Raw genomic sequence first — 22,029 nt, forward strand, 5'->3', positions numbered from 1 at the left:
ACTTCCCATTTCAGAGCCTTTGCATTTGGTGTTCTCTTTGCCCAAAAAGCTTTGCCTCCAGGTGGCTACATGACTTCATCCTTCATCTTCTTCAGGTCTTTGCTCAAATGTCACCTTCTTAGAGAAGCTTTTCCTGACCAGTTTGTTTAATAGCTATACCATTTGCCTTCTGTCTCAAATTCTTACATTTCCAGGTTGCCTTTTGAAAGAAGGGAGACGAGGGCTGAGAGGGGAGAGGTGACCTGATCTACAAAGGAAGCAGTGAAATATAAGAATTGTTCCATACAGACAAATCAATGAATATGTTAGGAAGAAGCATAGAGTAAAATTGAATAAGTGACTATATCACCTCAGCTCGCTGGTACCTAGGCAGCTCAGAGGATTGGTTTTTTTGTATGTGTGTATACATGACTTGACCCCCTTAGAGATTGTAAGCTCCTTAAATGCAAAGTTCTGCCATAATATCCTTTTGGATCTTCTTTGGCACCTAGCATAGAACTTTGACCAAAAGACAATCTGTATTCCAATTATGGGCCGCCTATTGATTAGCCTTTTGTGTTTTATATTCTTGGTGGCATCTACCCTCCCTTCTTTCTCAGTGCTAGCAACTGGTATATACTTGCTGATGGTATATGTGTGTTGGCTTCACATGTGCTATGGCTGTGATTGGGACACTGATTCTTCCTTGTCCAGTCTCTTGCACTCTTACTTGTTTTCCAAAACTAACTCCTCTAAGGAGTCTTCATCACTGATTCTCCTAGTTTATTAACTCCCTCTTCAGTGCTGCCTATATGTATGTATACTTCTGTTTTGTATTCTAGTAGGGAACATAAACATGTAAACATAATTACAATAGAAAATGAATTCTTGAGGACAGGGACCATGCCTTATTCATTTAAAAATCTTTAATGCTTTCCTCAGTGCCTTGCATATAGTAGGTTCTCAGTGCTTGTAAAATTGAATGAACCAGGTACAGAGCAGTAAAGAGAGTTGCTGTTAATGGGCAAAACTTATGTTGTTTAAGATACAGGTCTTAAACCCAAGTGTCTTTTTCTAAACCACATTGAGAGGCAAGAGATACAGAGCTGTGAGAGAGTATGTGAAGAGGAACAGTAAAATCCAAGATCAATCCCTAGATAGAAGGGAGGCTAAGGGTCTGAGGTACTCAGAAGAATTTACTATGTTGGAAAGCCAGGGAAGCACATGTATTCAAATGGAGTGATGAAATTCATCTGTTTGTATTACAGGAATACTGTTTTCAGTTTTACTCTGGATTTTGCTCTTGATATATTATTTCTTGATGTATTTGTAGAGTTGTTTGCATCCCTACTTAAACTTTGACAATCTGGCATCAGGGTAAAGATCCATCCCTCATTTGTTAACTAAGAGATTGGGATAAATACTTTTTTTTTTAAGATTTATTTATTTATTTGAGAGAGCGAGAATGAGAGAGAGAGAGAAAGAGTACATGAGAGTGGGGAGGGTTAGAAGGAGAAGCAGGCTCCTCGCTGAGCAGGGAGCCCGATGCGGGACTCGATCCAGGGACTCCAGGATCATGACCTGAGCCGAAGGCAGTCGCTTAACCAACTGAGCCACCCAGGCGCCCCTGGGATAAATACTTTTTTAAATTATGAAACTTCTTTTTTTTTTTTTTTAAGATTTTATTTGAGAGAGAGAGAGAGAGAGCACATACAAGCAGGTGGAGGGGCAGAGGGAGAGGGAGAAGCAGACTCCCTGCTGAGCAGGGAGCCCAACACTGGCCTTGATCCCAGGATCCTGGGATCATGACCTGAGTCGAAGGCAGATGCTCAACGGGCTGAGCCACCCAGGTGCCCTAGGGATTGGGACAAATACTTATTAAGAATCCTTCTAACTCTGTAGTTCTGTTATTTTGAGTAAACCAAATCCTGTTATCAGGTACTTTAATGGAATCCTGGTGGGCTCAAGTGTTTCTATCAGTTTTGCTTGTTTGCTGCCCCTGTTTGTTCTTTATAAATGGAGTGCATACTAAAAGTAGATATTTGGGTTGCCTATGAGGATATTTTGGTAGTAAGCTCATAATAGAAAAAAATATTTTGATTTTGAATTAATTCTATTATCAGAAAATTAGAGTTTATGCACTTTTTCTCCAGAGATACTTTTGGTGACTCAGGAGTTTAAGCTGGCACTGTGTCTTGTCAGTTAACTGTTTCTGATCAGGGGTTCTGGGTAAACTGGAACAGTATTTCTTCCTCTCGATGCTAATTCATTACGAATGGATGGCAGTACATGAGCATATTTCAGCAGGCATCAGAAAGAAACAGAAGGGATGAAAATTCTTCTCCGGTTCTTTTTTTTTTTTTTTAATTTTTTTCTTCTCCGGTTCTTAAACATATGTTCTTTGTTTTAAAAAATGGGGCACCTGGCTGATTCAGTTGGTAGAGCATGCAACTTGACTTCAGGGTTGTGAGTTTGAGCCCCACCTTGGGTGTAGAGATTACTTACTAAAAGAAAATCTTAAAAAAAAAAAAAAAGTAATGAAAATTAAATATAAAAAATATTACCCCTCCAAATAAGTATTACAAGAAATAACATAATAGAGGAAACTCCACAATACAAATAAAAGGAGGTGTCTCCCTGTGTTCTTTATGTTCTAACGCTCCCCTTCTATGTAGCCTCAGCCACTTCAGACTAGACCACTCTGTTGGACTTGATAAATGTCTTTTTTAAAAAGATGTATTTATTTGGTGGGGGAGAGGCAGAAGGAGGGGGAAAGGAGGAGTCTCAAGCAGACTCCCCACTGAGCACAGAGCGTAGCTCACTCTATCCCAGGACCCTAAGATCATGACCTGAGCTGAAATCAAGAGTCGGATGCTTAACTAACCCAGGCACCCCTAAATCTCTCTAATTCTTAATTGCTTTTCCCTCACCGAAAGCATGACAACTCATTTACTTTAGTTTTTATGTTTACACATGTCTGCTTTCTGTCAGTGTAGCTTCTCTGTGTCAGTCTGAAAGTCTTCCTCTTGCATATGGACTACCCCTCTTGGACTTTTTATGAAGTGCTTCCCCTTTTTTCCTTGCTGAGAGCCAGATTTTCTCTCCCTTTAGTGGGTACTAAACAGAAGCAACATTCCTATCTGTTGTTCATATGAAGGTGACATCCAACAGTTGATTAAGAAACTTACCTTGCTTCTTAACACTTATGCCCAGTTCTTCTGTTGGCAAAGCTTGCAGGGCTCACCACAAAGATCCCACTATATAGTTATGGTTTTAGGGAGAACAAGGTGTTTTCTTTCTTCCCCATCTTGTCACATACTTTTCTCAGAAGGATTTAATATATTAAGTATTTTATAGACATTCTAATGCATCTGCCTTAAATTAGATGAAATAGCTATTTGATGTTGTGGGTGATGCTGTGAATTTGTGATTTGCATGGCTTCAGATGTCATAATTTTTCCCCCCACTTTCTAGGAAGTAACAGCTAGCAGTCGCCACTATGTTGACAGGCTATTTGACCCTGATCCCCAGAAAGTTCTACAAGGTGTCATGTAAGTAGTATGTATTTAAGAGTCTATCAAAAAGTCTTTTTTTGTTTTGTTTTGTTTTTTTAGTCTTGTTTGTTTTTGTGTTTGAATTTGCCAAATATTGTAATTCTGAAAATGCAGGGTTAAAACTTTTTTCTTATGTTTTAGAAAGATCCCTGACATTCATGACTTTACTATTGTACTGTAAAGAGTTGTCTGATAGTTGTTCACTGACATGGTTAACTTATTTTTTTGTAGAATACTTGTTTTACCATTTTAAAACATGTTTTTGGAGAATGCTTTTGTGACTTCTTTATCCAACAAAAGCAAGGGAATAAAACTGATGATCTTTTATAATTGGAAAGAGTGGGAGAATACATCAGTAGCGTTTTTTTGTTTTATTTTGTTTTTGGTTAACTCACTGGCTATAAAGCTTGAATCTCCTACTGATGTTTTAAATCTCAGAGTTCAGAAAGCAGTCATTGGAAATCTAAATTCTTGATAATCTGAATGCCCATTTTTTTTCTCCAAAATTCCCTAGTGTTTAATGAGAGGAAACATTTTTAAGCAACATACCCGAGGTGGTAATATTTTTAAAAACTTAAGTCAGATAAATGTGATAAGATTGCAAGTGATTGAAAGATGAAATCTCTATCCTAAGAACAGATTACTATGCTCTTGACACATGACTTCTAGGGGAGAAGGTCTAGCCTAAGACTCCTCTTAGGGTTGGCAAACACGGAGTACCCACAGGCTTGAACTGTGTCCAGGGGAAGGAGGAAACAAAAAAGGGTCAGGATGTTTGGTATAGCAGTGAGGGCACACATGAGTCCCTATATTATTTTCTTACCCTGTTAGTGTCATCAGCCAAATAGTACTTTTCAGTTTAACTTTTGCTCAGTCATGGCAAGGCGAGGATGCTTAGTTTATAGAAGTATCTACAGATTGTAATTCTTATTCAAACCACTCCTCCCCGCTCTTCCCCCCAAAAAAGCGCATTGTATAAGGCATGTCTTGGGGATGTGGATTTGTAGGGTGGAGGCAAGATAAAAGTGAGTAAGGATGCTTGACTGTTCAAATTGAGCTGGAAAAGAAGGTGAGGAGCTGGATGTAGACCCACCTGGCATACTTGACACCTTACTTCACATTTTCTCAGTTTACAGAAACAGGAGATTACAATTCTTATTTTCTCATTATGTTGACTTTGCCTTTGTCCCCTTCACTAGGAGACTTTGTAATGATTTAATCAGCCCCTTTGTAGACTAGTTTGATTATTACCAGAAAAAGTGTTATTAAATCCATCTGTTAAATAAATTAACACTCCTCCTTAGGCAGACACTCCCCACACACAGCCAGACAGTTTTATATATTAGTAATCCCCAATATCATTTAGGATTGTTCAATAAATAGTTTAGTTGAAAATGTTAGACCCATTAAGTGTTCCATGAGTGATAGAGATGATGTTGTATCATTATTTTTATTTTGATTGCTAGAGTGGTTGTTTAGGAGAAAAGCTAATTTTGTCAGTCAAGATTTCTGTGTGAAAGACTTTTATCTTGTATCAGAAATGAGTAGCTAATTCAGGTGTTACTTGTCACTTTGTGAAATTTCTCATTTCCCAAAGAACACTGTAGCTTCTTGAAAATTGATAAATAAGGCATAAAAAACAGTGGAAAGAGTATATTATAACAAACCAGCTAAGGTGAAGTTTGGCCTTAGCGCCTTTTAAAAAAGTTATCAAGTCTAGGACACTAAATTGTAGCTAAGACAGATTAGCAAAATTTTTGTGGAGGGATGGTGGAGTACAAAGAGTGTGGGCTTTGGAGTTGGACAACAAGAGGTTGAATTCTTGGTTCTGACATTTCCTACTGGAGGCTTTTCCTAGTTGTGTGCTGGATCAAGTTACTTAATATCCTTGAGCCTCAACTTCATCATCTCTAGAGGGAGAATAATATGCCCATCTTGCCAAGTTGTAAGAATTGAGTCAGAAATTTAAAATCCAGTGCTTGGTATATTGATAACCACAGATTGGCACTGAAGTGATTAATCATTATTGACCCTAATTTAAAACAACTTCAAAAATAAGATGATTATTTTCAAAGAAGAGAAAGAAAAACAAAAAACATCAAACAGAAACAATTCAAACTGATGGAGATGGTGGGGGGGCTAGAATTCTTGATTCAGACGAGAATGCAAGTGATAACATATAAACGTGATTGCTACTTACAATAGTAAAATCTGTTTAAAGTTGGAAAGGCACAGATCACCCCAAATCTTTTTACTTTATGTCAGAATAGGGCTAGCCTTATATGGATATGTATAGTGTGATTTGATAAAGTGTCCTTTTCCCCAGAGAGAAAAATTTATTCTTTCTGACTTACTATTTTCCTAAACTTTGTCAGTCTGAAAATTAATTGTACATAGTCAAGAGAATAAAAAGTGAACTATATTTTTAACATTTTATTCTTCAGTAACCTTGTCTAGTACTAAAATAATACAGTATTGATAGAGGAAAGGGGGAACCAAAATGAGGTTTAGGAAAAGAGAGTTGACCAATTTTTTTCTCTTTTATACACATTACACAGCCACCATTGAGTCATACAGAGACCATTACTAGACCAAAATAGGTAGGTAGAAGGGGAGTAGCCACAGAGTGTAAACAACCAAAGGTACCCTCCTAACTTTAAGGAAAGAGAAGGTAGAAGCTGAAGTAATCAGCTTTGAGTCCAAAATATCCAATTGGAGAGACATTTAAAAATTGGCAACTAGCTTTAGCTATGAGACAACCAGTTTTATCATTTTTCTAGCTATAAGCTTGATTTTTCTTAATAAGGATTGTGAACATATAAAACAGACCAGCAGGAAAAACAAAATTGAAGAAATTAAAGGCAAGTAAGGACTTCTCATCATGGTCTATAATCTACTCAGCCGTGTTAGAGCCAGAGTCCTATCCATACATATAGGGAACTTCTTTGTAGCTAACCCATGTCACAAAGGACCATTTTACATAGTGAATGTGCCGTTATTGAAAATTACTGTTAAGCAACAGAAGTGCTTAATTTTCATTGTTGAAGAATGAGGAATTCTCTAGAAATAACTATTTTATTAGTAGTACAATATTTGGTATAAATTTAAATAATTCTATTGTATCAAAGGTTTGAATACAGAATCAGATTCTAAAAGAGCAAAGTTTCAAATACGTAACTGAATCGAAGATCATTAGGTAGGAATAGGTAGGAATAAGATAGATACGAACAGAGAAAACAGGGAGGTCCGCTGTGTAGGTCATGAATTATAGCCTTTGGAACTGAAACAGAGTAGCTATATCAAAGAAACTACACTGCATTGCAAATTCTGAGCTTCCTCTAGGGGCCAGATCTGTATATTACCTTAAACAGTTACAGGATATTTTTTTGGTGAAGTTACTAGTGTATTAGCTCAACCATGTTAAATCTCCTAGTTGAAGAAGAATAATTATTCAACTGTTTATGTAGATAAAGTCAGAGCTGCTTAATACTGTGATTTTTTAAAAAATATCTAATAAATTAGAACACCTGATCTGGTTTTCACATTAGTGACTCTCCAGAAAAGATCAATAGATATCACTACATGGCCCTGTGTTGAAGAGCAAAAGATGATAAAAGTCAGTGTGGCTGGCTTTGTAGTTTCCAAGTTGAATAGAACTAGGAAACTAGACTGGATCTCTTGGCAATCTCAGGCAGGCAGTTGAGGGTACTGTAGAATTGTTGGGTGGTTTTCACCAAGTATCCACTTCTAAAAATTATTTTCTGAAGTATTTTAATGTACTGATGATATAAGTTTATTTTGGTAATGATTACTTGATTTTTCTGGTTCCAGGAAATTATGTACCTCTGGTTTTAGTAGAACATAGACAGGTTCCATTTTTCTTGCATGAACTAAAGATATGAGCTTTCATAAAATGAAGGCTTTGGATTTTGAGAAATTTTAAAGGATAATTTTCAGAATAATTCAAAAGAAATAATCCTATCAGTTACTTTAAAAATGTTACAGATAAACATAAATAAAGATGACCATATACCAAATGAAATGGAGTGACTCTGAGTCTTACTTGTTTAAACCTATATTCTGAGACTATTTAGTCTGTTTAAAAGGGTGGCAAGTTTTTCCAAAAATTATTAGATCAGATTGACATAGTTTTACACACAGATAGATAAGCTGTTTGTATGTGGTATTAACTTTGAATATCAAGAATAGCTGTATATTTGTATGCATATGTGTGTGTATATATTTATCTATCTTGTCATATTTGTAGAACAGTTAACTGTATGCTGCCATATTATATAACATTTTTGATGTTCTTTGGAATTATATGTATTAAAAATATTAATATTTATTAAAACTGCATTTATTTTAATGCAGTTCCTACATTGTACTCTTCATTTTTGGAGAATGTAAGGTGATTTATAATCACACATTGATAAAACAAAGAATTAAACATATTTCTAATTTCTGAGCTGGTATTTATACAAACTGGAACTGTATCTAACACCACGTACATTCCAAAAATCTACACAACAGGGTAACTTGTTTATAAGAAAGGATTAAATTACCATCAATTCTCAGTTCTGTTCAACTTATACATATAGTAGGTGCACAATACATGCCTCAGTTGACTTGAAATGGGAAGTTCACTATAAATTTCTCAAGTGCCTCTTGGATCAAAGACTTATCTTACAAATAGCTTTGGTTTAGATAATAGATCACCATTATCTAATTCTTTTACAGTTGGCAGTTCACTTGTGGCAATGGTACCTTAATTAGAATATGAGCATATCTCACTCCCTAACCATGCTGGATAGCAGAAAGCTTATTATACTTGGATGTTTGGATGTTACATTCTCCAAAAAGACATCATAATTAATTATAATTACAGGGACAGAGCAGTGAGTATGTTTGTAATTTTCCAAGTCCAGATAATTTTGTAAGTTGTTTATCATGTTGCCTTATTCAAGCTACCCACAAATGTATATTTCTCCTTATTTTATGGATGTCTTAGGACCAGTGAGTTTTCATTAGGTCAAACTTTATACTCAGATTGTAGTTTTCAGTATCCAGTGTATTTTTTGGCTACTTCACATCAATTAGACCAAGGATTGAATGTACAGTATTCCAAATAGGAGCTTCTTCAGGTAAGTGAAAAGTAATACTGGTTCAAAATGATCTTTAGCTTGTGGCTCCAGCCTTCCGTGATCTTAAAGATAATTTTCTCATTCTAGATACTAGGTTTTCATTTAAAATTTATGCTGTTTTGACTGATTGAAACTATTTCTCCAGCAGGTCTAGATCCCAGTTCTTTAAAAAATTTTCCTATTGTTTTAATTGTAAAGTGCAGTGTTTACTTTCTGTCTTGGTTTTAATTTTTTTTTTTTTTTTTTTAAGAGAGGGAGAGAGGTGGGTGGAGGGGGCAGAGAGAGAGAATCCTAAGCAGGCTTCATGCCCAGTGTGGAGCCCGACACGGGGCTCAATCTCAGAACCCTGAGATCATGACCTGAGCCAAGAGTCGAATGCTTAACCAACTGAGCCACCCCGGTGCCTCAACTTTCTCTCTTGGTTTTGATCACCATCCTGATATTCTCATTTAGATATAAGTTCTGGTAGGCACTGTACATGTTGGTGTAATAGTTGAGCCTTTTTCTCTACCCACTGAAAATTAATCTCTTTCAGAGTAAAGAAAGGAAGTAGAAAGGTTAGCCTCCATGTGAAAGTAGATGCCTCTTGAGTCCATTTATTAGTGGACAAATAAAAGTTTTTAGCTAGATTTTAACTGAGAATGTTCTGTGGCAAATTCATTTTTGTAACATCTTAATATTGGCTTCTTCTCCCATCCCTAGAGTGGGATATCCCCAAGGCTTACTTTTTAGCTTTTCCACCTGGGTGTTTTTATCTTACCTGAAAGATTATTCATGTGTCCAAAATCAAGATAGATCCTTGTCTTGTTAAGGGATTTATTTTCTAAGCTTCCTGGTCTTCTGCATCTAGGAACTCAGACTTGAAGTAGTCACTCAAGACATGTCACATATCACATATCCTATAACCATCAAATCATTTTGTTAACTGCTTCCTCAGAATGTCTTCTGTCTTAGTGATTCCTGTGGCTGCCATCCTAGTCAGTCTCACATAACTAGATACCTGGATGGATTGCATAATTCCTTCAGCAAACATTTATTGAGTGCCTACAGTGTGCTAATATAATAAGCATTGTGATGGGGTAAGAGTATGTAAGAATGAATAATGTAGTCACTGCTCTGGAGGATCCAAAAGTCTAATGAAGGAATCACATAGCTAAATAGATAGTCCATTATAGTTTGGTTAGTGAATGCTATGATAGTCATAAGCCCAGGGCAGTCTTGGGACCACAGAGGAAAGGCATCAGCTATTTATTTGCCTCTCTTGACTCTAGTATTCTCTGCATTCCCGTCCATCCCATATTCATTTTGTCTTCCTTAGTCACTGCTTTCTTCATATCCTTTTTCTGTTGGAAACATGACTGCTCCTTTATCCATCCCCCTTTAGTTTGTCTCTTCTTCCTATCACTTTTTTTATGCTCTGCTTAATGTTCCCACCTTAAGGGGACACTTCTTTTCAATCCAGGCTCCTGGTCCTGCCTCAGAAATATGATGTATTCATTTCCAGTATTGTCTTCTATGAATGGCTTTTCCATTTGCCCTTCCCATTCACTGTCCAAATCCTGGCCGTTTTCTAAGGTTCATTTAGTTCTACCATTGCTTCAAAACCTGTTAAGCTTGTCTGATCATCTACTTATCTCAGCCATATAAGCACTCGATTTATAATATAGCACTGCCTTACATTGCTAGTGTTATTTTTATCTCCTCAAGGAGATTGTAAACTCTTCAAGCATCCCATTATGTGATGCTTTTGTATCCTTCATAGAGCCTAACACAGTGCTGAGCTCAAAACTTAATTGTTGAATTTCAGGAGTATATAAGTAAGGCATTTTTTCCCTCTAACATTAAAAGTTGGTAGATATGAGATATATTCCTTTGATCTACTGGGAAAAGGATGTTTTTAATTGAAAGTTAGAAATGCTTTTTCATTTTGCATAAAAATGTAAAATTGAAACATGGGAGGAAAAAGGAAATATGTTAGCTCACTTCTTTTCAATCAGTTTGTTCTGAATGCCTGATATGCTGGAGGTAATGGAAAAAACACTTGGCATAAAAGACATGGCTCTGTCATTTATATTTTTTTTTTAAAGATTTTATTTATTTATTTGAGACAGAGAGAATGAGATACAGAGAGCATGAGAGGGAGGAGGGTCAGAGGGAGAAGCAGACTCCCCACCGAGCAGGGAGCCCGATGCGGGACTCGATCCCGGGACTCCAGGACCATGACCTGAGCCGAAGGCAGTCGCTTAACCAACTGAGCCACCCAGGCGCCCTGAAACTGGCTCTGTCATTTAATGTGGAGCTCTGAGAAAAGCCCCGAACCTGAGTCTTAGCTTCCTCATCGGTAAAATGGGGTTAATATTACTCAAGGTTATGATGAAGATTACATAAAGTAGTGGATATGGAATGCTTTGTAAACTTCAAAGCAATATATAAGTTTTGCATAATTTTGTTGTGCCCCCATCTTGGATGATAGTTATGAGTCTGTATTTTACAGAAGTATGGATTTCTGTATGGTGCATGATGTGATCCATCAATAGTAAGTTCTCTGATATTTTCAGGTCAGACTGGCTTTCTTGCCTGTCAAGAGGAAACAGACTTCTATCCTAACAAAGTAATGAGTGTGCTATGATAGAGGGCAGCTAGCTGGGACACCTAACCCAGACCTGGAAGTTGTCAGGGCAAGCTTCCTGGAGGAAGTGAAATTATTATCTAAGGTCAGACCTGAAAGATGAGTAAAGGTAGCCAGGGAAAAGTATGAGGGGGAGGGGATAAGGAAATGAGAGAGAGAGGGAGAGAATAGCTCCACTCTGGCTGGCTCTGAAATTGAATCCTATACCATATTTAGATCTGCTAAAGATGGGTGTATGTGATGATTATTATCTCTTTTGGCTGTAACTGTTTCATAGAAATGATCTAGTATCCCTTTATAGTAACAACTGAATAGAATTTATTTGCTGGGGGTGTTAACGTCTCTTCTTTCTTATGTAGCATTAATTTATTTATTAGAACCACAGCAAGAATTAATTTCTTTAGACATTGGTCCATTTTATTAATTCTCTTCAGTCTGCATTTACTCTATAACTACCAATTGCCTCCTTCATGTCTTCTTTGCAAACTATTGAGAACTGGAAAATTGGTTTTGGAGGGGTTTTTGTTTGTTTTTGTCTATAAAAACATTTACTTTTGCATGGCTTCAGATATTTGGAACGTGTTTATAAGGTAATGTGGGGACACCTCATTTTTGCTTAGTTTAGGAAGAATGGAGAGAAATCTCGGGAAATGTTCCTGTTGGGAGTTCCAGAACAGAGAGAGCATCCAGAATGGCACCTGGCACAAAATAGACTTTCAATAGATAGCTGCTGGACAAATGGATGTGCTACATTAGTATAGACAAAACACATTAAGAGAAGGAAAGAAGATGAAAATAAATGGCAAACTGCTAAGTTAGGGTCTATAAGCTGATGATTGGGAAGTAAATTTGTATAAGGAGGCAGAAGCCTAGATGTATAGTTTCACCTACTATGCTTTGCTAAATGAGGCTTTGATATCACATAATTTTATAGTTGTCTATCAGAACTTGGTCAAAACCCTAGTAAGCTTCATTCAGCTAAGTCCCCATAAATGAAAAAATACTCCTACTTATCCCCTGTGAACCATATGGAAGATCTGAGTGATAGTTTACAGAGAGAACTAGATCAGGCCCTGAAAAAAATAGACCTACCCTCAGCTCCACTGAGCTACTGGAAGACTAGGCCAATAGTATTTGGCTCAAAACTTGTGAAAATGCCATTCAAAAACTTGTGGCGAGAATCAGCTTTCATCAGATCACTGCATCATAGCAGTATTCTTCTGCCATAATTGAAGAAGGTCATTAAGGAGAAAGGGCATTATAATTATTACCAGGGTTTTTAACGCCAGTGAATTTGGTTGGTATTGGAAACACATGCTGACTATAACATTTAGTTTTGATTTTTTAAAGTAACTTTCCTGTTTTCTACTTTGTTTTTCTACAAGATCATGGTTTGCCAATAATAGAATTTTTTAGAATTCTAAGTTTCAAAGTTGGCAAAAAATTTCCTATATACGTTAGACTGCTGCCACCTAAAAGAGTCAGAAGAGATGCGTTTGAGAATGTAGGGGAACTTATTTTGGGATATGAAAGAAATGTGTGAACTAAGAACTTTGAGGCTCTGTAGCGATGGTCTTAACACAGTCAAACCTGACTCCCCCCCCCATAAATATTTCTTAATGACCATTGTACTACCTTGAAATTAAATCTATAATAATATAACTCCTCACATACATAACTCCAAAAATAATATAACGCCTTCCCTGCTTATAAGGGAGAAAAATTATCTTTTTAAAGATAATTTATAATGTTTCCGTATGTAAGTGTTTGGTATTGATAACTCCAGTACTGGGAGTGGCCCCTGTGCTGGGTGGTCTGATTTTCCAAAATGAAATGATTTCTAATAAAAAGTGCAATTTCCTTTTTTTATTTACAGGGCCAGATGCAATACTGAAAAATACAGTTTTCTTTAAAACTGTACAAAAACGCTTTCTAATTGTAAAACTGTGGCCAGAATTTCCAGACACCCTCATAAACTTCTGAAATGCCCCTATGGGGCTTTAATGCTTTCTTCCCCACTTTGAGAACCACTGCTATATAGAATCACATAGTGTTCTAGTGTTTTACATTAAGATAGCACTACTGACCAATTAGGGTAAGTATTTCTTATTAATCATTTTATTAGTAGTACTAGGTTTATTTTGAGCCATTTATTTTTTCTCTGTCTGTCCTTTGGGACCAATCAGTGTTTGTGAACCAATTGGTCATTCATAGAGATACTCTTCTTGTGGAATAGCGTTTTACTCCTGATCTGAGTATAGCTAGAATAAAAAATACTGGTGAATATGTGAGAAATAGAAAAGATTTTTTTCTTATTTTTTAATCTCTTTAAAAGGTAATTGGCTGCTTAAGTAAAAAATAGTAACTATATTGTTATTTCTAACAAATTAAAAAATAAAATATATATGACAGTAATAGCACAAAGAATTGATGGAGAAATGGAAGTATATGTTTGCAAGACTCTTAAAATACAAATGAAATGAGATACTATCCCTTGAAGACTAACTGTGATTAAGTTAAAAGATACATATTGTAAATTGTAAAACAACCACTAAAAAAACAATAAAACAAAATTCAAAGAGGCACAGCTAATAAGGCAGTAAAGGAGATAATATGGAATTGTAAGAAATATTCAGTTCAAAGAAATCAGAAAAAGAGGAAAGAAAGGAACAAAGTCATGATCCCTGAAACAAGGTCAGATACATTGTGTGGGCCTTTTCTGAAGAACTCAACATGCTTTTTATTGGAAGTCTTCTACAAGTACTCAGGGTATCTCCCACTTTCCCCACTCCCACACTGTCCTGTTTTACAGCTCCCAGGCTCATTCAGCACCTATCTCTGTTCCTTCTCTTTGGTACTCAGGTGGATTTGACTTTGTCACTAACTTCTATATTTGCCAGTACAAGATGTTGCATAATAAAGATACAGCGGAATGAATTGATTACTGATTTTTCTGTGATGTCTCAACGTACCCTTACCCTTTTCTCTTCCCCTGAATTCAGAGACATGAAAAATGCTGTAATTGGAAACAACAAGCAGAAAGCCAATCTCATTGTTTTAGGAGCTGTTCCAAGGTATGTTTGCTATCAATCCCTTTTCTGATATTCATACTGTTCCTAATATATTTCTCATTCTCATCCATAAGGCCCATCTTTTTTCTGTATTGTCTATCCTATTTTTGAAAGCCTCTTAATTTTTAAAATAAATGCTTTGAGATATATGAAGCATCTCTTTAGAAATTTTTAAGTACCGGAGAATGGAATATAAAGCAAATGTATTAATGCTTTTTGGAAATTCAGGGGAAGATCATTAACCCTGCAATAAAAGGATGTGTTGGGTAGATAGATGATATACACCAGCCTGATTCTTTATTTCCTCAGAGCCTTGGCCGGTTTTTTTGTTTTTTGGTTTTTTTTAAAGATTTTATTTATCAGAGAGAGAGATAGAGCGCACGTGCGTGCACAAGCAGGGGGAGTGGCAGGCAGAGGGAGAAGCAGGCTACCCGCTAAGCAAGGAGCCCGATGCTGGACTCGATCCCAGGACATTGGGATCATGACCTGAGCCGAAGGCAGACGCTTAACCGACTGAGCCACCCGGACGTCCCACCTTGGCAGTTTTGTATGATTGAATAATAATTTCTTAGGAATCTCAAAACCTTTTTTAATTAAAAAAAAAAAATCCTGCTAGATTTTTAATCCGGCTTTTCTTTTTTTAATTTCTAATTTTTAGAATTTGCTGTTTTTTAACTTAGAAATTTTGGTCTTTTTTCTGATGAACTGAATTTCTTTCTGGTAGACGATGATAGTTGTATAACTTTCTCTTTGCTACTCAGAACTAAGTTTTATGTGCAGTTGCTATAAGTTTTTTAATGTTTTGGTTTTTCTTTTTCTTCATTTCTGTCTTTTGATACAGGATTGATGGTTTTATTGTTTTTATCGTAACTGATCTTAAATATATACTTTGGTAACCATAAAGCTCTCAGTAGCCTTTCTTAGGGGATTAGTGTTCAGTGTATATAAATGTACTTTAAGGAGCATGAGTGTTCTACCTTAAAACATAAAGGAGGTGGTCATAAGTGGTGGATGATTAGAGTTTGGGGAGTAGTTGCTCAGTAGGCAGGGCTGGAGTGGAAATGGGAGGATCTCCTGATTCCCCAAATGGGAAAATTGGAGAAAGATGAGTTTCCCTTGCTTGAAGAGCTGCACAAGGATTCTGAATGTTCCCTCTAGGCTAAACGTCTGTGATCTCTGAACCGTACCTCTGGATAGTGCAGGTCCCTTTCTAGTCTAAATTTAAGATCCGACAGTACTTGGCATTGAATGTTCTGAGTCTTGATATCCTGGAGTGGCAGATAACATGGACTGTGGTGCTGTTTTGTTACTTGTGGACAACTTCCAGAATAATAGTTCTGATAAACTCTAAGATTATACATAATAGTCCTTTTGCTCAAAATGAAGAAAGTCTCTTTTGATTTTTTTTTACCCAAATATTCCTTTTTTAAATTAGTAGCTGATATAAACAAATGATCATTTCCTAACTTTCTATTAGCTCACCAACCATATTTTTAGTGGGATATATTGGTAGCATTTTTCTGTCACATTACTTTTAGCTAATTTACTTTTGTTTAATTGTTTTGTCTCCTCTGTTTATCAAATTCCTTCTTTTTAGATTGTTGTACTTGCTTCAGCAAGAAACCTCAAGTATAGAGCTGAAAACTGAATGTGCAGTGGTATTGGGAAGTCTTGCTATGGGTACTGAAAACAATGTCAAGTCTCTTCTAGATTGCCATATTATCCCTGCCTTACTGCAAGGTATGTAAGGAAGTCATTTTTGTACAAGTAAAAATTAGAATCAGTTTGTAGTGTTTAAAATACGGACTGAAAGGATGAGTCTCAGGTCCATTTTCTATTAATAGGACTACTATCTCCAGACCTGAAGTTCATCGAAGCTTGTCTCCGATGCCTGCGCACCATCTTCACTAGTCCCGTCACTCCAGAGGAGCTACTGTATACAGTGAGTTTTAGAAGTTTTTGAATCATCGGTTACATTTCACTAACAGCATACCTCTACTTTACTCAGCATCTCAAAACTCATCATAACTGTGTTACAGAGAAGTCTCAAGAAGTATTTCAGTTCTAGCATGCTAATTTGCAAATATCAAGTGTTCTAGGTATTATAAAGAAGTGAAAGATAGTATCAGACCTTGAGGAATTTATAAGCTGTTTAAAAAAAAAAAAAGACCCATGGGGCGCCTGGGTGGCTCAGTTGTTAAACGTCTGCTTTCGGCTCAGGTTATGATCCCAGGGTCCTGGGATCGAGCCCCGCATCGGGCTCCCTGCTCAGCGGGAAGCCTGCTTCTCCCTCTCTCACTCCCCCTGCTTGTGTTCCCTCTCTCACTCTGTCTCTCTCTGTCAAATAAATAAATAAAATCGTCAAAAAAAATTTTTAAAAAGACCCATTTTGATCTCTTAATATCAAATTAAGGCAGTATATTTAATGTACTCACTTTAGGTTAAATCCAGCAGAGTAGGCTTTACAGAGAATTTGACCTGGATCTTAAATAATGGATAACATTTAGAGAAGTGGAGAGGAAAGAGGCCATTCTAAGAAAGATCTGTGTAAGAGAAAGGATGCAGGACAGTGGGCAGAATAGGCTAATGTGGGAAGGGCATCAGTGTTTGTTTCAACAGAAAAAGTGAACCAGAAATGGCTTGCAGGAGGCTTACTTGCCAGGCTAGAATCCGAGAATATGTGTGAGAGAATCCAGAGATCTTTGGAGTCATTCAGTAGTTTTAAAAAACCTTAGGGATTACTAGCGGGCCTTTTAATCTATTGATTACATGGGACTATCTTAATGAACATTATCCAGGCCAGTGTTTTTCAAACTCTCTCATCTGCAGTCCATGATAAGAAATACATTTTCCATTGCCACACAGTGTGTATGTGTGTGTGTGTGTGTGTGTGTAAGAATATTCCTGAGACAGTCTTCAAAAACAGTTCCACAAATGTGATACCCTCTGGTTACTAGTCTATCCTTCCTTTCTCATTTTTAGAAAAATGGCTGGTTGTGAGCCAACACAAAGAATCACAGTGTCAGATAGGACATATATAAGTCAGAGATCTTATCTAGAATCACATTTTACAAATATTTCAAGAGCATAAGCAATCAGGAGGCATAGGCAGTGGAAGCGGGGATGGGGGCATATCATGAGTCTCCACAGTCCATCCTCCCCACATCAGATACATGCCCCTCTGGCCCATAATGGTACATTAAGTCTGTAAGTGAGGTTCATGGGTCACTTTACACAGCAGGGAGGCTCTAAATTATGAAACATCTCAATTTTACACCTCAGGGATTTGTGCAGGGAGCGATGCCATATAAATTGGTATTGTTCACTACAACAGTTCTCAGAATTGAGCATGGACCACGATTAGCTGGACGGTTTATTAAGCACAGATTGCTGGAGCCTCCTGCCAGACTTTTTGAGTCAGTGAGTCTGGGGTAGGGCCTGAGAATTTGCTTTTCTAACAAGTTTCCAGGTAACTCAGAGGCTACTGGTCCATGGACCGCTCTGTGAGGACCACTGGTTTACTGTAAGCAGTCCTAAATTGGGGACATCCTCCTCAAAGCTTTATACAGAGAAGGACTCTCCTCCTAGTAAGTATCAGTCTGTTTCTCTGAAAGTCCTATCGTGATGTTTACAAAGAGATTAAACCAATCACCTGTCTTTAACCTAGAAGTTACTCTCCAACCCCTAGCCCAGTAAGTGAGAAATTGCTCCTGGCCAACAGTTTTAACTCCTTTCTCCTTGCTTTCCAAAATGATTTTATGGCCCACTAATGGTTCACGGTACATAATTTTGAAAACTAGTCTACACCAACTTAACTTTTTTACGTAAGAAAATTTAAGACCCAGGGACATTAAGTGACTTTCACAGTGACAATGTCTGTTTTATGCCTCAGAGACAATGGTGACTCTGTGAAGAATGTTGGATGGGATGATGACAGAGAGTAGTGTTTTAGTGTAATTAACTGCCGTCTGTGAGTTGGACTGTATAGAGCCAGCTGGCACAGCAACTTAGGCACTAAACTGAAAACAGGGCAGTCCACTTACAAGAAGGTAGGATGTCTAGTTTGAAATCCTATTTATCAGTTGGGTGACTTTGGGCAAATTATGTAACTGTTCTTTGCTTTGTTTAATCAACTATAAATTGTAGATCTATAAGACAATTGGCAGAAAGGGGCAGGTGTGAAGAAATGGGATGAAGCTGTTATTACAGGAAAACTGAGAGGTGAGAGAGCAATGGAGGAAAGAAAGGAGGTGGAAGTAATTGCAGGAGGTTAATAGAAGCTTTCATATCATCCTTCAATTACCTGTTCTTTCTTAGCTGCTACCTGCTTCCCTGTCTTCTGCCAGTGGAATCAGTTTCCCCTCCCCACTCTATGAAATAGACATGCACTTGACACTCTCATCTCTCTTTTCTTTCTATACATTTAGTACCTGACTTTATTTGGGGTTTTCTAAATTTTTCATTTTGTTTTTAAACTGCTTGTGATAACACAAAGGGTTATACTAATAAGCAAAGGGAAAGATTCTACTTAGAGGGAATCAACTGCCTTCTGTTTTCTCACTTAGCTCTTAAAGATTTTGGGCATTCTTTTCTTTGTAAGGGAAACCCCAAATCTTGTTCATCCCAACAGTGGTACTCTTAAGTTTCCTTCCTTGCCCTCTTTTGTCTTTTGTCAAAGTGTGGTCTATGGACCAGCAGCATCAGCCTTATCTGGGAGCTTAGATCTTACTCCAAACCTATAGAAATCAGACTATCCCCTGGGAATTTGCATGCACATTCATATTTGAGAAGTATAACTCTAGGACTATGACAGCATTGACTAGGAGGCTTGAGCTAAGTCTTCCTTTTCCATCTGTGGTTCAGATCAACTTTTAATTCCCTTTGTACCCTAAGAAGGGGATTCTTGGAGAGCCCTGCAGCAAATTGGGCAGATTCTCCTCTCTCCTACTGCACCAACTTGTATATTGCTAAGTTTCAGCAATAGGCAGAGAACGTGCTCTAAGTGAGTTGATATTTTGCAAATTATCTTGTGAAAATTGAAATTAGCTAACTACAGTCTTATGATTCTTATGAGTAACTGATACTTACCACAACATCTCAGATATCAAAACTGTCAAGTTTTATTTTTATACAGTAATTCCTCCTTATAGGCTGTTATTATATATCTTATCAGGTCACATTTCGTGTCACAACAGATTTCTGTCAAGTCTTTTGAAATGATTTTGTCTTATTGTGGGGATATAGGCTGTTTATGAGAGAGAGATTGAGAATTTCTCATTCTGGTATTTTGTTGTTGAGGATGAATATTGAAGCCCCTCGTCCTTTACCTAAACAATTTTGGTGACTCTCTTGTTTTTGTTTTGCTGTGTTCTTTAAAGAGACTTGATTTACTGTGATTAAGTTAAGAAGCTTGCGTATGTACCTCCTCATGGAAATAGTTTGTTAGATGTATTCACAGTGCCTAAGTTCCTTGTTGCTGTGCTCTCTTTTCCTTCGACTCCAGGATGCCACAGTGATACCACACCTCATGGCACTACTTAGCAGGTCCCGCTACACCCAGGAGTACATCTGTCAGATCTTCTCACACTGCTGTAAAGTAAGAACCAGAATAAATGTTCTCCGTAATGTAAAATCTTCTGTGCCCCCAGGAGATGTGCCTTCTTTGTGTGTCCTCCCAGAGAAAACCTGTACATATATAATTATGCAGACCTATGTATATTCTCCCCCCTCCCCTGTTTTTATATATAAGCAGACCTATGTATATATCCCCTTCTCCTTTTTGGACACAAATGGTAGCATTCCATACATTAAGTCCTGTACCTTGCATTTTTCATTTAACATATCTTGAAAGCTATTCCATATTAGTACATAAGGAGTTCCCTCTTTTTTTTTTTTTTCAACAGCCGTATAGTATTTTACTATATAGATACACAATAATTTGTTTAACCAGTTCTCTACTGTTGGACATTTGCCTTGTTTCCAGTCTCACATTATTACAAAACAATGCTGCAAAAATACCTTGTGTAAGACATTTTATAAGAAATGACATTGCTGAGTCAAAGAATGTGTGCATTTGTAATCTTACCACCTACTGTCTTGTATAGAGGTTGTGCCCTTTTATACTCCTACCAGCAGTGTGTGATCAAAACTATTTCCCCACACCCTCATTGTTGGAAATTGTTTTAAGTGATCTCCTATAAGGAAAAATGAGAGATTCTTCTCTGCTCTTTGTTGAGAGAAATTTCTGTTCCTAAAAGGGCCTCAACCTAAACTGAAGAGTGCTGCAAAGTGCTACGTCCTGTTTCATAGTTTACATACTGAGTGTAGTCTTTTGATAGCCGTGGGTGATTATGTATTTGAGATCTTTCAAAATTTCTGCACATTTGCCAATTTCTAACCAAATGTTTATCTTCTAATGATTCTATAAATTTTTCAGGACAGCATTACTCATCTACCTATATTTATAATACAAAGATAAACTGAAGAGTTTGGGGAACTATAGAAAATAAAGGAAAGAGAAGTGAACACCTACATATGAAACCAGGAAGATCACACATGTATGCTATTTTAGAACAGTTGCCCAAATAAATGAAAATTAAATCACTTGGTTCCAGAAAAAGTATTATTATAATTTAATTGTTTAACTCTTACCTCCCAAATCCTAGCAGGCTTTCACAGCCTATTCAGTCCATTAAGACGTTTAGAATTTAAGAATTTTGTCAAAAATCTTTGAAGTTTCTCTTCCCAGATTGCCTTGACCGTGTGCAAGTCAACTCATAGGTCCAGGGATGTCAAACACTCCCTTAATCTTTTGAAGTGGGCAAAGAAAGGCTTTGAGAAACTGACAATTTTGTTGCAATTCATTTGCTAAAAATGAGCTGAACTTAATAGGGTGTAGAATTTTCCAACAGTGAAGTCTTGTAACCCAGCCCTGGCAGGTAGATAAAGGAGAATACTCCAGAACTCCTGTGCCTCATTAAAAATCTTTCTGCGTCTATACCTAAGTGCTTCAGAGCACAACATCTAATAGTTACAACCACAGTAATCCCAAAGGGACACTGAAAATTGGACCTGGAGGTATAATTACTACATGTCAAATTATTATGTTACATTATGAGCAGTTTGAATAATCCCATTCCAGAAGTTACCCAAATAGCTTTTAGAATTACTCATCAGAAACTTCTAAATCCCTTTAGGCTTGCTCATCTAAAACTTCTCAGTACTTTTTAGCTGAAATCATGGATAAAAGAAAACCATTAAATCATTAGTTCAAAAGAACTAATGGAGAGAATCTTATGCTGAGCAAGAATTTATAGGCATCTTCATGCCACTAACAGAGCTGAAGATGTTATCAGAGAAAATCACCTTAACTCAGATTTCTTTTAGCCTGGTAATTAGCATTTGCCACTGTAATTAAATGACCAATTTTAAGTGTTCTGAGATATAACTAAACGTTAGGAAATATTATAGCATTTATAAAACCAGTGACAATAGCCTAATGTTAATTTTTCTACTAATTTACCAGCATGAATCTTTGAAAACAACTAATCTGATGATCTCTGTATAGTTATTAACCATAAAAACCTTTTATTTTCATGCTGTTCAATTTGCATATAGGCTTAAAATAAGATTTATAATAGAATTTTCAGACT

General features: G+C 36.9%; 1 protein-coding gene across 3 annotated transcripts in view; it reads left to right on the forward strand.

Moving 5' to 3' along the window:
• Positions 1-22,029, forward strand: part of ARMC8 (armadillo repeat containing 8) — a 104,712-nt gene that overhangs the window by 25,123 nt on the left and 57,560 nt on the right. The window contains exons 2-6 of one of the 3 annotated variants that reach the window (XM_081826967.1): positions 3,454-3,530; positions 14,309-14,380; positions 15,975-16,117; positions 16,222-16,319; positions 19,881-19,973. In XM_081826967.1, the coding sequence (XP_081683093.1) occupies positions 3,454-3,530; positions 14,309-14,380; positions 15,975-16,117; positions 16,222-16,319; positions 19,881-19,973 (483 nt within the window). The remainder of the gene's footprint in view (positions 1-3,453; positions 3,531-14,308; positions 14,381-15,974; positions 16,118-16,221; positions 16,320-19,880; positions 19,974-22,029) is intronic. The other 2 variants (XM_081826970.1, XM_081826972.1) reach the window with 2 other exon arrangements.

This window comes from Leptonychotes weddellii, chromosome 1 (genome assembly GCF_054177405.1).
Source record: "Leptonychotes weddellii isolate Sample4059 chromosome 1, ASM5417740v2, whole genome shotgun sequence".
Taxonomy (NCBI): Eukaryota; Metazoa; Chordata; class Mammalia; order Carnivora; family Phocidae; genus Leptonychotes; species Leptonychotes weddellii.